The sequence below is a fragment of the Temnothorax longispinosus genome, chromosome 12 (assembly GCF_030848805.1).
Source record: "Temnothorax longispinosus isolate EJ_2023e chromosome 12, Tlon_JGU_v1, whole genome shotgun sequence".
Classification (NCBI taxonomy): Eukaryota; Metazoa; Arthropoda; class Insecta; order Hymenoptera; family Formicidae; genus Temnothorax; species Temnothorax longispinosus.
Genome location: NC_092369.1, coordinates 13,006,440 through 13,022,600, shown reverse-complemented (window position 1 = coordinate 13,022,600; position 16,161 = coordinate 13,006,440). Strand labels below are relative to the sequence as shown.

The window sequence follows — 16,161 nt, the reverse complement described above, 5'->3', positions numbered from 1 at the left end:
TTGTCTAATTCTTATATACATTTCTACGAATGCAGATTAATTTTAATCTCAGTTTAACTTACTTTTTAAAGTTAATCTACATTGCAATGACATACATAGAAATGGACATTACACAGTGAATGGACCTTAAAGTTGAGATTGAAGTATACGCAATATACGCATTGAAGATTGAGGATTGGGATTTGACCAATTGGAATAAAGCCGTGATCAGACTACGGATTGGGATTGAGATTGGATTGAAATTTGACCAATTAGAGCAAAGTTCACTAAATTTGAAGTTAGTTTTCTTTATTCTGATTAATTAAATTTCAACCCACTCTCAATCCCAATCCGTAGTCTGGATCACGGTTTAAAACGGGGAGCACACACTTCTGCACAACGCATAATGCGTAAGCATAAGAAAATTGATTGGTCCATACACATGTGCATAAGGAAATAGACCAATCAATTTTCTTATGCTTACAGATTATGCGTTATGCAAAAGTGTGTGCTCCCCGCCAGACAAACTTGCATAGCGCATTAACATAAGCATAATGCCCGTATTAGACTATGGATTGGGATTGAGGTTGGATTGAAATTTGACCAATCAGAGCTAAGTTTACTAAACTTGAGATCAGTTTTCTCTGTTCTGATTGATTAAATTTCAATCCAATCTCAATCCCAATCCGTAGTCTGATACGGGCTTAAGGAAATTGATTGGTCCATATACATATGCATAAGGAAATAGACCAATCCATTTCTTCATGCGTATGCTTATGCACCTATGCAAATTTGTCTGGATAGACCTTAAAATTATTTAATTAATTAAATTTTAATATAAAATAATTCAATCGCATTTTACGCGCGTCCATATGACAGCAATGCGATTGGATAATTTTCTTTACGCATGTGCTTATGCATCTGCGAGTTTGTCTGGATAGACCTTAAGGTTTGTTCTTTGTAACTGTTCCATTCTCGGTCGTAATACTCGTGTAAATACTTTGCGTTAATACTTTCTGCACCCAAAATAAAACAGATACATAATTAGACCGTTGATTTGAATTAGAACGGGAGGAATAATGAAAAGTACAGAAAATTCAATTGCAGAATCAATCAGTAGCCTAATTTCCAATTTGGCGTCCTAAGCCGCGCGTCTCATTGGTCGACACCCCGGCCTGCGCGCTCCCATACGTCGATCATAAAATTTCCTCGGGGAAACTCGTCAAACTCGACAAGAGCCAAAAAGGTAAAACAAAACGAGTCCGGAGTGATCCCGGTCAGGCGCGTGCGAAACCAAGGTAATAACGCGCGAGCGTCAAGTGTACACCGTGCGAGGGACGCGCGGCATTCCGCGAGGCCACGCGACAGGCGGAATCGCTGCTTCGCGAGTACGGCCGGGCCGCGTCGCTACCGTGCGCCGCACTATGGCCGCCGCGTTTGGGTGTTGTGGACATTGAAGTACGGGCAGGAGGGACCCTGAGGAATACGCGGCAGCCGTCGCCGCTGCCGTCGAGCGGGGCCCTTTCCCGCGAGGATCCGCACTCCGGTCCCCGCACTCGACGCCGCCGCCGCGGAGGCAGTGGAGGCACTCTCGCGTGCGTGCGTGCGTGGTGCGCGCGCGGGTACACTCGCTCTTGCCTTGCGATCGCACGGAGCGCGTGAAGGAAGCGAGGCGCGATCGTCCTCCGGGGAAAACGATGACGCGTCGTGCGCGTCGTTGAACGAGAGGCTGCCGCCACGGAGCGCGGGGACGACAGCACGGGTGAGTCGCGCGTCCGTCGTTCGTGGGTCCCCGCGACGCGACGCCACGCGATTATCGCGTCGTCGGAGTCGGATCCGATCTCGATCGCGCGTGACAATTTGCGAGCGTGCGCGCGCGCTCGCGAGCGCGCTCTCGCTCGACGCACCGCGAGGATTGTGCGTGTTTGCCTCCCGGCTTTCGCGATCCGCGATTCGCGATCGAGAATCTCGACTTTGACCGTCGCGATCGTCCTCCTCGTTGAAGGCGTCTCGAGCTTGCGCGCTTAATTAGCCTGTTTGCCGCTTTCACCGTGACTCAAGACCACTTTGAAGCAAGAGAGAAAGAGAGAGCGAGAAGGAGCATGTGTGTGCGCGCGCGTGTGTGAGAAAGAGAGAGAGAGAGAGAGAGAGAGAGAGAGAGAGAGAGAGAAATGAGAGGTAGCCCCATAAATACTATACTTTGAAATTATATATTAATTAACAGATTACACGAACTGGATACCCTAATTTCGTGAGTTTACTTTATATTGATATGGTATGAAAATATCGCGAACTTACTTCTTGTGTTTATTTCAGTTTGTAGAGCTTGAGAGGATTGGGCTTCTCATGAGGGATGTAGATATCTTGTATTTGCTTTGCGTCAGGAAAAACTTTTCATCATTTTATTTGAAACGTGTGTGTCCGAAACTCGACTAGCGTGTGTTTGTAACTTATATTGGAAGTTTATTGATATTTCACATTCGAGGAAGAAGAAAAAAAAACTATTCTCAAGAATCAACAATAGATTTGTAGATGTGAGCGCGAACACTTTTAAACAACAGATGTTCTTTCGTATGTTTTCATTTGATAAATCAGTGGTATGCAAATACACTAAAGGTTCACACTAACGCTGTAGAAAATTATCGCAGAGCTTGAGCCGCTCTCCGTTACGTTGTGTCTCTGTAAATAAGCCGCGCGATGCATATACAATGTAGTTTTTCTTATCTTTTACAAAGACGCCGAGATGCGAGCATGTTAGCGGTAAATGTTGTTGCCAAAATCGTCTTTCCAATCATATTGATGGCATAACTATACGGTTCAGGGGGTGGATGATAGGAATTTACTGAAAATCCAAGATCAAAGCCGCTCAAAACGCTGGAGAAAGACGGAGCAGCTTCGGAGGAGGGGGAGATGTCTGCTGGCACCCAGGGCGAGATTCGGGTTGGCCCTTCGCATCAGGTTTGCCATATATATCTTGAAAAACTTTCTTGCTAATTTAACTGTCTTGCACAATGTGCCTATCCCGAGGCTTGCGCTATTATCGTAGACATTTGTTTTGCGAGGTAAGGGGTGTGTGGACGAAATTTCGAATTGTCATCCTCCCCGCATCAATCGATCGCTATTACGTAATGACTTTATATGTGTAATCGTTATTGTATGTGTGTAGATAAAAGAGTCCTCGTGTTGTCTTAGGTAACGTTGAATTTTTTCCTCGTGATGATAAAGTTTCTTATTACAGAAAGCACTTGTCATAGAAAAACAATCTCCATATCTCATGGCTGATTAAGCAATTCATGGAATCGGAAACTGAGTATCTTAAAAATATGATATACAATTATGAGAAGAGATATTCGAGCATCTGCATTGCAAAGATAATTTCTTACTGCATCGAGCACATAATATAGTTCTCTATTTTCAAATGCACGGTCCTGCCTTGAGCAAAGAAACGCGAGAGAGAGATTGTGGGGATCTTCACACGCTCTTTACGTCAATAAATCAGATAAATGTAAACGAATGTAAAGAGAGCTGCACGTTCGCGCGTGTATGTGCGTACACAAATGTCCACACAGATACGCACGCGCTGACGGACAGTGAAAAGTAATGCTCCGATCGAAAAGTGTACTCCGTGGAGGAATATTACATAAATATATATATATATATATATATATATATATATATATATATATATATATGTAATCCAATCTGAAACGTATGAAGTACGCGGATCAGTCTTGAAGTTTCTCAGCGATAAGACCGATAAGGCACTCGGGATCGGCACACACGACTCCGTGCAGGAACCACTTCGCATTTCTTTCGCATAACTCCGCCAATTCCGAAAATTTCCTATGACAGTAAATGTCACGTTTAATGTAAATCCGAGGGATACCTTCGCGAGGAGACACTTTATGCTAATCGGGGGGACATTCGAGCCACGAATCGAAGCCGCGAAAGACACGTCGATGCCGCTTTGAGCGGCGGGTTTAATGTAAAATACTTTTGAAATTATTACGAAGATAAGATTGGCATTCCGGTTCCCATCCGATGGTTCAACTAACGCATCACGCATTAAAGAGCTTCGAATGTTTCAGGTGTAGACCTGTCTCGTCTGCTGCACGTGAAATGTATTCGTTAAGCTCTCCTGCGATACTTGTTGTATCACACGAACGACCGCCGTGTGGCGGTGTGTATGAACAAAAGCCGGTGGAAAGTCTTTCTTTGCAAGCGGCAACGCGCTGTGCGTGAAACACGTACTTGGGAGCCGATGCATTAATGGTGGTTTAATTGCGGCTCATTTGGCGTGAAGACGCTTTCTTAATTCGGAGTGGTGTTCAGTCACGGTGAAATAATTAATTGACACGACCGATAAGCGGATCGACCATCGCCCTCGCACTGTTTATACCTGTTGGCATACAACAATTATTCGCGATTGCTTACTTGAACCATCTGTGAGCACGAGCGCTTGTACAGACCGTCCTGAAATCTGAAGTCACCTTTCACTTCGGCGCTTCCTAACGCGTAGAATATCCCATATATATATATATATATATATATATATATATATATATGGGATATATATATATATATATATATATGTATGGGATATTCGAAGCGGTATCAACGAAAACCGTCAAACGAAGAGGTGAAGCTTTGTTCTCCATTCGGTAGTCTGCATTTGTATCTGTGACTAATGGGCAAGCTGCATGCCGATCAGTCACAGATACAATCGCCTTTTCTTGCTACATTCGCCTTTTCTTCCTCTTTGTTTTACGTACGTTTTGCAAACACCCATTAGAAAACATGTCGCGGATCATGACTTTGTAAAACGATAAATACATTACGCAACTTATGTACTCGTAGATATAATTCTATTTTTATCGGGTAATTATCATAAACGGAGTGGCCGATTATCGCGTTAACGAAGTGCGTGCATGCTCGCGAATATGTATCTCGCGTTTATCTTTACAAACAAAGAAAAAGAGGATTATAAAATATTCAATGACACAATTTTTCTTGTTTGCGTATAGGATGAAAAAGGAAGACGAAGAAAAAAATATGTATCTATATATGTAACTTCATTATCGGTACCTTCTTGCGAAAAGAATAAAAAAGAAAAAAAAAGGGGGACTTTACAGGACGGACTTACAACGGACTTGTTACAAAGTGATTAATTCGCGGAAGTTAGGCCGTGTTGAGAAGGCGAGCCGGTGTGTCACACTTAACTAACACGCTTTGGCATCATCGGTGCTAACCGCGCGCAATCCCGAATTTTGGGATTTACAGGAGTTGGTTTCTTGTCAGGCCCGTTTGCCTGAGTATCGGCCGGGTATACCCCCCGGAGAGCTGCCACCCGATCCAGAATTCTCCAAGGAGCGCGAGGAGCTAAAATGGGTACCAGCCATGGCGTTGGACGGGGATCTGCTCATGTACTTGAGGGCGGCCCGTTCAATGGCCGCGTTCGCCGGTATGTGTGACGGCGGTTCTCCAGATGATGGTTGCGTGGCCGCCTCCCGAGACGACACTACCATCAACGCATTGGACACCCTCCACAGTTCTGGCTATGATCCCGGTAGGGCGCTCCAGGCACTCGTCAAATGTCCCATACCGAAAAGCGTCGACAAGAAGTGGTCCGAGGACGAAACTGTACGTGCCACTTCGTTCTCTTTTATTGACAACATTATGACCACAAGAGAGAGTTTTCTAACGGGCGGATTTTTGTCCTTTTCGTTGTTCCCCGCAGAAGCGATTCGTCAAGGGCCTACGGCAGTTCGGAAAGAATTTCGCGCGTATTAGGAAGGATCTACTGCCTCACAAAGATACGGTAAAGATTTCATTTTTCATTCTCGGTTTGCTCGTCTTACCTGACGGTTCGGCTTTTTGTAAGCTCGTGCTTTTCACCCGCGTTACGCCTTTTTTTTCCCTACGCTTTTGCATTTATATTGCAATCAAACAAATGTTTGTGATTAAAAAAAAAGAAAATTAGAAATTACAAAAAGTGTAACTATTTAGTCGTGCTATAAAATAAAAGTGATTCAAAGTTTAGTAGATGAAATATTGGAGAAAATAAAGTCGGTTAATGAACCGAGCTGCTAGTGCTAGTATTATAACTTAAATAAATATAAACAGAGACGCACACACGTCAAACGTTTCGACCTGTAATAAGGTCATCGTTAGTGCGCATATCACAAACAGCGGTGAATATAACAATAGTCGTTATTAGAATCATAAAGTATGAACGCAAGTTGTGGAATTTGTTGTAACGCTTATAAATTTCGTAGAAGCTCTAACTGTACAGCAATTTTGTTGGATGAGTTTTATATGTCTCTTGATGTGGAATTTGGAATTGTGTCGCTAGTCTTTACAATTACCATGTTAAATTTTGTTGAAAACTAAAACTGAGGTTAGTAAAACTGTGGATGTTACTAAATAAATTTTAAGTAACATCTGTTTGAAATTGGAGGTTTTTATTTCAATTTCATTTTTCAACAAAATTTAACATGGCAATTGTTAAGTTGCTGCAAAGATTTCTCATTCTGTAAAGTCCTGCTTGAAATAAAATTGACAGGCGAAACTTTTTTTAATATAAAAAAAAACAGGACTATTCTAATTCATATAAATTACTTCAGACAAGTAAATTCTGGTTTTGTCTTAGTCGGAAAATACATAAATCTTTTAAATTCAAAGTTTTGTTACGGTAGGAGAAAGTTTTATTGTGGTCAAGTGTCCATTTTTGTACCTTGTCTCTGCACAGCCGGAGCTCGTCGAATTTTATTACTTATGGAAGAAGACGCCGGGCGCAAATAACAATCGACCACATCGGCGACGCAGACAGAGCTCGCTACGGCGAATTCGTAATACGCGCAATTCACGCGCCGGCACACCTAAGGAGGAGGTACCCACGCCAACTAAGGACACACAGCCGACGGCCAACATTAGCGCGAAGGAGGCCGTGTCCGAGGCTGAGACCGTGCCGGTCGGCACTCCGGCCAGCCACAATCCCGGCGGCGAGATCAGTTCCGTGACCGAGGACGACAATTCGGAGGAGGACAGCGACTCGCGTGACACTAATACGAACGGCACGGCACACTCGTGCCAGCACTGTTTCTCCACCAACTCGAAGGATTATCAGGTGGCCGGCAAGGATCGATTGTTACTCTGTGCAGAATGTCGATCACACCTGAAGAAGACCGGGGAATTGCCACCCGCGCCGCCTTATCTATTCCGCCCGGTGCCGGCGGAATCGCCTGAGAGTCCTGGTAGGATGCGCACGCGGAACAAGGCTAAGGAGACACCGAGACCAGCGAGACCGCGACGAACCGGTGGCACGGACACGCCCGATCAGGAGAAGCAGCAGCAACAGCAGCAGCAGCAACAGACGCCCGATAAGAGTAAGAAGAAATCGTCCGGCAAAGCGGACACGCCCAAGAAGGGTCAAAAACGCTCGGGTCAGGTGGACGACGCCTGCAACGACGAGGACAAGGACGCGCAGAAGCGGAAGCGCGGCGGTGGCGAACGGCCCGAAAGTCCGTCCGAATCTCTCACTACCGACAGCAACTCCCTGATGGATGAGCCGGAGAGAGAAACGGAGGGCGACGCAAACGAGAATCAACCGACGCCGCCGACGGTCGCTGGCGTAGCCGGTGCGGAAGAGCCCGTGAGTAGTCCGGCCGTCACGACGCCCGAGGAACCATCCGAGCCGACACCGGCGTCCACCCCGGTGCCAGCCGTGATACAGAGCCTGCCAATATCGGTACCGGTGATACACAGTCTGGAGAAGAAGCCGCCCGGCTTGCTGGACCAAGAACCAGTGGATCAAAGCAAGATGATGGACCAGACGGAAGACGTGCCGTTAGCTATGACTCAACCATTGAAGTTGGAACCGATGCCAATTGAATCGACGATGTCGCCGACGATGTCCAATGAAGAAATAGGCAAGGATCCCGAACCGACGCAGCTGAACCTGAGCACGTCTGCGCAACAGGTTGGACCAGTTCCCAGCGACGCCGGTCCGACCACGGTTCGCAATCTGTCGCAAACGATACCTGGTATTATAACGAGCGTAGGCTCGCAGGCAACTATCACAAGTTCGCAAATCCCGGTAATATCGCCCGGTCAACAGCAGAGTGGTGCTGGCATCGGTGGACTGCCGACAAGTCTGAGTATGCAATACGTACAACCACCACCGCCGCAGTTACCGGTGCAGAACGTGCCACAGAATTTGTCGCAGAATATACCACCGCAGATGGCACCGAATAGCGTTCCGCCCAGCGCGCAGAATATGGGACCAACGAATCTTCGTAGTCATGTGACCGAGAGTTTGCAGAGTTCCGCGCAAACGCTGCCGCAGAACATGACGGGACCACCGCCATTGAACCTTAACATCTCGCAGAGCGTGTCGGCCGGGATCGGTGGCCCAATCGGGCAGATGCCGTCGATGCCGAGCCCGCCGTCGCAGCCGCTCGGCCTGACCGTGATGTCGGCCGAGAGCAGAAACGCCGAGAGATTAGCGGATGACAGACTGTCGAGCGAGCGGGCTCGAGACAGCAGAGTTTCCGACTCTCGCATGGTGTCAGATCGTATTCCGGAGCGGGCGAGCGAGAACAACGAACCGGAACAACGATCGGAGCCAAGTAATCTGTTTCAGCCAATACAGTCCGGCGGGATGCTGCCGATGGAGAAGCCCGTGGGTATCTACAATCTGGCCGGAACCCCACCGATGGAACCGCAGAACTTGAAAATCAAGCAGGAGATCATCCCACCGGAACTGGATCCTCTGCAAAGTTTGAAAGAAGTCAAGGTACCGGGCTTCCAAAGTTCCTCTTTCCCCGGGCCGAGCTTGGATAACATCAAGAAGGATCCAGACGGCACGAGCAAACCACCAACGCCGAGCAAGCACTCCGTACCACCTGCTAGTCAGACGGTACCATCGATACAGCCGGTTGCGGCGTCGCCGACGCCCACGCCGACTCCGACGCCGAGTTTGCCACCGCCGCCCAGTTCGATCCCGCAGCCAGTGATGCATCCCGCGCAACAACCGAGCCCGCACATGGCACATCCCTTCCATCCGCATCATCCGCTGATGCATCACTCGCTGTTCACCGCCATGCATCCGTATCATCCTCATGCCTATCCGGGATATGCGCCGCTCCAGGGAGGATACCCGTCCTTCCCGCCGTATGCCTACGGCCCAGTGCCTCACGCCATTCCGCCGCCTTCGCCGCAGCGTAGCCAGGAGAGCAGCAGCGCCATGATGGCGGCGCATCACGCCAGCACCAGCTCGAGCGTCACGAGCAGGGAGGAGGGCGAGAACCTGATCGCGAGTCATCATCATTCATCCAGCATGCATCAACAGCCAACCAATTTGCACCACGACAAACTTTTGACCATCTCCTCGCACAGCTCCCACAGCCATTCCTCGTCACACAGCTCGCACAGCAGCCAACGCAAGGCGATGGTCTCGGCAACGTGTCTGACGTCATCTAGTTCCGGGCACCATCATCATCGTCCGCCGCAATCGCAGCAACCGCAGGTCGTGCCAGAGCCGAAGATCGAGCAGGACATGGACCAGGAACCGGAGGATTCCGCCAGCCCCCGTGGACCGTCACCGGAGCCGCGTATCGAGGATTCCGAGTGTCACCGATCGCAGTCGGCGATCTTCCTGAGACACTGGAATCGCGGCGAGAACAACTCGTGCACGCGCACCGACCTGATGTTCAAGCCCGTGCCGGACTCGAAACTCGCGCGGAAGCGCGAGGAACGCTCGCGGAAGCAGGCGGAGCGGGAACGGGAGGAGCGCGATCGTGCCGCCGCTGCAGCGCAGCAAGCCCGGAAGATGACGACGCCCGAGAAGCAGCCCGAGGTGTGCAAACCGCCCAGTCGTGGTCCCCTCGAGCCCGTCGTTTCGCCTTACGACCGTTACGCCACGCGTCCAGGTTCCTATGCGGATACCCCGGCGCTCAGGCAACTGTCCGAATACGCTAGACCGCACGCCGCCTTCTCACCTGCGAGACATCCAGCCCCGCCCGACCCGATGCTGCACTACATTTACGGACGCGAAGCCGCGGCAGCTCAGCGCCTCGAGTTGGAACACTTGGAGCGCGAGAAGAGGGAACGCGAGATACGTGAGCTACGCGAGAGAGAATTAAGCGACCGATTGAAGGAAGAGCTGTTCAAGGGCACACCCAGACCGATGCCGGCGCCACCGGTCGATCCTCACTGGCTGGAGATACATCGTCGATACGCTGCCGCCGGCTTGGCACCGGGTCCCTCTGGACCTCCTCAAGCCTTACACCAATTCGGCCTCTACGGAGCACCACCGGGTCCGAGCCAACTCGAGAGGGAACGACTCGAACGATTAGGTAATTGTTGACAAAGTTAACACACTTCTCGGCGGTAGAGATAGAGACCTCGTCGACTATTTACATTCGTTCGACCGTACGACTTGTACTTTTCAAAATTCGAATTGATTAAAAATTTTATAGCCGAGAGGCTGATGTAAGAGAAAAATCGGGTAGGTCGGGGGTGAAAGAATTAGTAGACCGAGAGCGCCAAGACTTTTGAGGGATGCGACGTAGGTAGAGACTAATTGTTTAAAACGAATGGCCGATTTCTTCAGCGCCAGTTAACTCTGTCCACGAGACGGCTAAGGAGACCTTGGCTCTCTGTATCATAACTGTAGCATAACTGTAGCGGTAGACATTTGAAAGGAGCGACTCCTCCCTCTTTCTCTCTGAGATAACTTTATTCCGACGGTTAGCTGGAGATGAAGAAATCGGGCATGAGAATCGTATCTGTGATCTTCGAGTTATGTGATCGAAGCGCTGTCGCGTTTAGGGATTCCGACTGCAGCCGGCGGGGGGCCAGCGGGTGGAGCGGCTGGCCATCCCGTGGCGGCTCATCACCACGGCCAGCTGGAAGAACGGCTGGCTCTGGCCGCTGACCCGATGGTCCGATTGCAAATGGCTGGCATCTCGCCCGAATATCATGCTCACACTCACGCGCATACGCATGCGCATACGCACTTGCACTTACATCCGGGACAGCAACAGGCCCAGCAACAGGCTCAGCAACAGCAGGAAGCCGCTGCGGCTGCGGCTGGATTTCCTCTGCCGGGTAGGTCCTACACAAATCCAGGATGTTTCTTCTAAAAGCTTCCCGAAGAGCTTCTCCTTTAAGAAAACCGCCGCTCTTGCTTATTCCTCGTCGCTCGGCAGCCGTGTATTTTCTCATTGATCCGTCCTACGTTACCTACACTTGCCTAAGGTCTAGGTCAGGACGATCCTTCTTTCCCGCACCGTTATCGTCAGCACGCCTGCGATTTTCCAGTTGCTCGACTCTGATCTCTGGCTAGTCGCTTATCACCGTCGCAGGTGCAAGTGCGAGTGAGTGTTGTCGAGGAATAGGCGCGAGTGTGCGTGTGCGTGTGCCTGGAGATGTGAAGTAACACTTCAGGGATTTAGCTTAAGGGTTTATTGTTTAATTCCGCGCGCGGAGTTCTCTCTATCTTTACAAGTTACGAGAATACGCTTTCGCTAAGCGAGTACTCTTTCGAGATTAATTATTGTGCGCGCCAGGCAATGATTGAATAATAATGCGAATTAGTAACGTCTCTTGAATTCGTTCTCTTGTTTCTTATAACACACGTGGTGATCTTCGTCCACAGCTGCGGCCAGCGCCAATTACCCTCGTCCCGGTTTAATGCCGCGCGATCCCGCCCTGGCGCTTCACCCGGCGGAACTCCTAGGAAGACCTTATGCGGATATGGCGGCGCACCACGAACAGCTGCAACGGCACCTCATGATGGAGCGTGATCGGTTCCCTGCGCACGCGTCTCTCGTGGCACATCACGAGGAGTACCTAAGGTTTGTCCCTTGAAATCACTATCACAGCTTACCTGACTTTGTTGCATAATGCTATGACTTAAGGCAGTAGGGTGTACCCGAACTAACAAAGGGTATTTTTTAGACAACAGCGTGAGCGCGAGCTTAAAGTTCGCGCACTGGAAGAAGCCGCACGTGGATCGCGTCAATAAGCATATTTATATGTATATAATATATACATTATATATATATATATATATATATGTATTAATATATTTATATAATATTATATATATAAAATATATATATATATATATACATATATATAATATATGTAGATATATGTATATCACTCAAACAATTTAGGCGCGATATGTTATATACATATATTCGCGTATATTAAACGTATGTACGCGTGTAATATACAATACACTTAGCGTTCTTTCGAGGCACGGACGATCTTTTGAAGAGCCATTCGGGATATCGCTGTAATTTACCATCTAAGATCAGAAGTTATTTTTATGGTCTTTCAGATCGATGTATAAGGAAAGAAATTATATATATATATATATACATATATATACATACACGTACACATATATATATATATACACACACACACATGCGCGACAAATATGATAATTGTAATTGTCTCGCTATTGTAAATAGTACAAGATATTTTAGACCCGGCGCTACATCATCGGTGCTGGCACATTCTTAGAGAGATTGAGATTTATATATACATAAATACGACAAATGCTTGATATATAAGCTATTTTCAAGTTCTCTAGATATTATACCGTTATAATTGCTCCTCTGCGCTATCAACGTCACCGCTCGTCGATCGCGTCCAACCTCGCGATTGATCTTGGCTTTATCTTTTTTTTAAATCTGATTTTAAGTGGTACACATGCCAAAGTGCTTGTATGAAGTGAAATTACACCGCGTTTTTTATTCTTCCATATGTGTATATACATGTGTTTTTAAAAATATATATACATAGAATATATATATAAGATTATATATATTAAATATATGTAATTATGTATATTTATATAATTATGTATATTAAATATATAATGTACAGGATGTCTGAAAATTACCGTGCAATTTTTCGTGTGCAGATAGAGCGAATTAAACTGAATAGAAAAGTCCGTAAAGATAATGGACTTTTCTATTCGGTTCAACTTGTTCTACTTGTCCACGAGAGACTGCACGGTAATTACCAGGCACTCTGTATATAATTATATATATGTTTTATAAGAGTTATTCTCTCGTAAGTGATAAGTACGATCATGTAAGTACGATCATGTAAAAGTGAAAAAAAGAGGAGCCGAGGGCGACAAGCCGAACGGTCTTGGAGCGAGTGGAACGTTTTGTTTATCCATCTTTCTACAAATCTTACGCCAAAACTTTTACCTAGTTTCAATTAATTTTATATTATGTCGCATTAGTAGTGCGTATAAGTACAATGAAAAATGACTATGTCGGTGTTTACCTTACGTAAAAAAAAAAAAACCCGATGCACGACGCAGAGTCATTTCGAGCATTTTATAATCGCCATACGACGAACCTTCCACATCAATCTGCTCGATCGTCCGCATAGTCGCGTAAAATGTGTAATCTAAGTTTTATTATTATTTTATTAATATATCAGACACTCGTGAATATTTTCTATATGTATTTCTATTAAGGTATTCCTTTTACCTACCCGGTAAGCGGCGCGGTTCATCAACGATTAACGATAATGATTAAATTCATGGAAATTTACTTCTGTCTTATATTAGCTGACCCTGCGTAATGTTTCTTCGACAATATCGAACATTGAAGTATAATCTTATATGACGACCACTTGAGAAACATGTAAATTTTATGCTGTGTAACTGATTCGATGTAACCAAGTTATTTAATTGAGTAAACATTTCATACGAAAATCGAGGAATAGCTCAGCACGTTTTCCTTCCAATTATTCTCTTTCTCGCGCTTTAGGTAATCCATGCATGATTATACGTCGCCCAGCGCTGAAGTTTGATCGACGAGCCGACGAAACTATAAATTTTAGCGTTTAGTGTTTTCAGCAGCGTAATCGTGTAAGAAAAAAAGAGAGAGAGAGAAACTGGAAAAATCGGGGAAACTGCGGGCGGATGGGAGCACGTTGTAACGGGGGACGTTAATTAGTTTTGCAGATGGAATTTTTTCCCTATACCCTTCTCTATCGCCCGGTCGCTGCGGTCATCCACGTTTTTATTGAGCTTAATGCGAAACGCAGCCGCCGTCCACTTTACACGGAATGCAGCGCTCGGCGGTGTGGGTGTGTGTGGGAGAGAGCAGGGACGAAGTTGAATGCGTGTTGTGTGGAGCATTTCTCTAGCGCTTCTATCGCAAGTATGTACTTCATTGTAAGTTTGACTTCAGTACGCGAGGGGCGATCAAATGTGTAACCAAGATTCAATTATAGCTTCGACGTTCACACTTTGACACTTCTCGAATGCGAACACATTACCTTCTAAGATACATGATATTTTTATAAATGTAATTTATAATTTATTTATTCTGCGTTCTTTATGTTTTTTTTCTTTCGCCGCAATTTTAGCGCACTGTGATAGAGAACAGAAAAGGAGGAAAAAGAGGGGAAGGAAAGAGCAAGAGAGAGAGAAGATCTTTATCCGTCCCTGATCGCACACACGTGCGGCTCACATGCGTGTCGAACGACTCGGAAGGCTGAGGGAAAGAAGGAGCAAAGGGAGAGAGAGAGAGAGAGAGCGCGCGATAACGGGACGGGGGGATGTTAAGCATGCGTGACACAGAGAGATGAGGAAATTTCATATTCCGGAGGAACGGAAAGAGGCTGTGCCTGCCGGTCGCTCATTGATGAAGACGGCGTCGTCGTGAACGGTCGGCGTAATCGCTATTCCGTAGTCGCGTCCACGGCATGGCGGCACGCAGGCGGGAGGAGCCGACGAGGCAGCGGTACCAAGCGAACGCTCGAGAGAGAGATCGCACTCATAGGTGAAAAAGCATTTTTGCGACTGTCCGTGCGACTCGCGTCTTTCGCGTCAGCCGCCGAAAATAAGCGGATTATTCATTTCTCATTGCGCGAGAGAGGAAGATAATAAGATTCGGCGCGCGCGTTTTTGCCCGCGTGAGATTTCTCTCGAATGGACCGTTTATCTTCGGACCGCTTCTTCCGGTTTTAACGTGATTATAACGTACGAGATAGGCCTGATACTGATAGAGCGATTTAGGAACGCGGGTGCGCAGTCTGAAGGAACGCGATCTTCGTTGTGCAGCGTGAACACGGCCTTCGGCGCCCTGAGAACCCTGATCCCGACCGAGCCGGCCGACCGGAAGCTGTCGAAAATAGAGACATTAAGGTTGGCCAGCAGTTACATTAGCCACTTGAACGCCATGCTCGTCGCGGGTTCCATAGATCAACCCTGCACGCGTCTCTTAGAGAGCAGCGGCGCTTGCCCGACAAGGCCGCAAGTCTGCACCTTTTGCTTGGCCATGCATAAGAGATACGTAAGTCGTCAGCGGCTCGCGCACAGTTTACGTCTCGGACATAGTGACTTTTCTACGTGTAACTTTTAGGAAGACACGTATAACGTTATTAAATTATTATTAAATTACAATTTGTTTAATGAATATCTACGATTAAAATGTAAATAATTATTCATCTTTATGTCGACTCTTTGGATTAGTGTATACAGCCTTCTCTGTTGGTTCTCATTACGCTCCGTCGTAAAGTGTTAAGCTAGACGATTAGCAATGCGAAATATTCTCATATCTTTTCGTTCCGAATTTTCAGAGCTTTGATATCTCGCAGGGAATCCCGGGCTATTCGAATGAAGAGACAAAACCGTGCGTCTACGTGCCAACGAGCGCAACATGTTTCGACTTAAACGTGAATGATATCTAAAGCCTAAAAGCCAACAGTGTAACACCTGTATATTTTTTTTTTTTGTAAATATTTCGTGCGATCTCTTAGTACATCTTGCGACAATGACATATTGATTACTAGAAATAGCATGTAAAATATGTAATTAATGACTACTTATTTCATAATTTTGCGCTGACATATAACCGATATCCAGACGACATATCCTGACTTCGTTGAGGAACAATATAATTTTGATACACCTGAGATACTTTGTATATCCGATTTTTAAGCGATGGAAATATTCAAACGTTTAATTATAAAAAAAAAGTAAAGAGCGATTATTTTACGTTTCGCAATTGAAACAGGACTGAAGCTAGTAAAATTTTAAGAGAACAGAAGCTGTTAAAAATTAAAAAGGACAAAGGTATTAAAAGTTGATTTCTAAAATTAATATATATAAGCTTTTTATTTTTAAATTTTTCTAAA

The 16,161-nt window shown here is 46.4% G+C and overlaps 1 protein-coding gene across 12 annotated transcripts; it reads left to right on the top strand.

Moving 5' to 3' along the window:
- Positions 1–1,599: 1,599 nt before the first annotated feature.
- On the top strand, positions 1,600–14,855 carry LOC139823129 (uncharacterized). Of its 12 annotated transcripts, none has more exons than XR_011734705.1 (9): positions 1,600–1,741; positions 2,715–2,937; positions 5,260–5,619; positions 5,717–5,797; positions 6,728–10,334; positions 10,810–11,088; positions 11,639–11,837; positions 13,974–14,180; positions 14,389–14,855. XR_011734705.1 is itself a non-coding variant. In XM_071795461.1 (7 exons), exons 1-7 carry the CDS (start codon positions 2,890–2,892, stop codon positions 14,044–14,046), a joined length of 4,647 nt encoding a protein of 1,548 aa, XP_071651562.1. In that variant the 5' UTR covers positions 1,601–2,889; the 3' UTR covers positions 14,047–14,342. The 12 variants fall into 12 exon arrangements, 2 of the variants coding, with proteins under 2 accessions (XP_071651562.1, XP_071651563.1); XR_011734707.1 differs by having other exon boundaries at positions 1,601–1,741; positions 2,801–2,937; XR_011734706.1 differs by having other exon boundaries at positions 1,601–2,230.
- Positions 14,856–16,161: the final 1,306 nt, after the last annotated feature.

Coding starts and splice junctions, on each gene's coding strand:
- LOC139823129 (XM_071795461.1), top strand. CDS start 2,890: ATGTCTGCTGGCACCCAGGGCGAGATTCGGGTTGGCCCTTCGCATCAG. Junction 10,335..10,809: donor GGAACGACTCGAACGATTAG/GTAATTGTTGAC, acceptor TGTCGCGTTTAG/GGATTCCGACTGCAGCCGGC. Junction 11,089..11,638: donor GGCTGGATTTCCTCTGCCGG/GTAGGTCCTACA, acceptor CTTCGTCCACAG/CTGCGGCCAGCGCCAATTAC.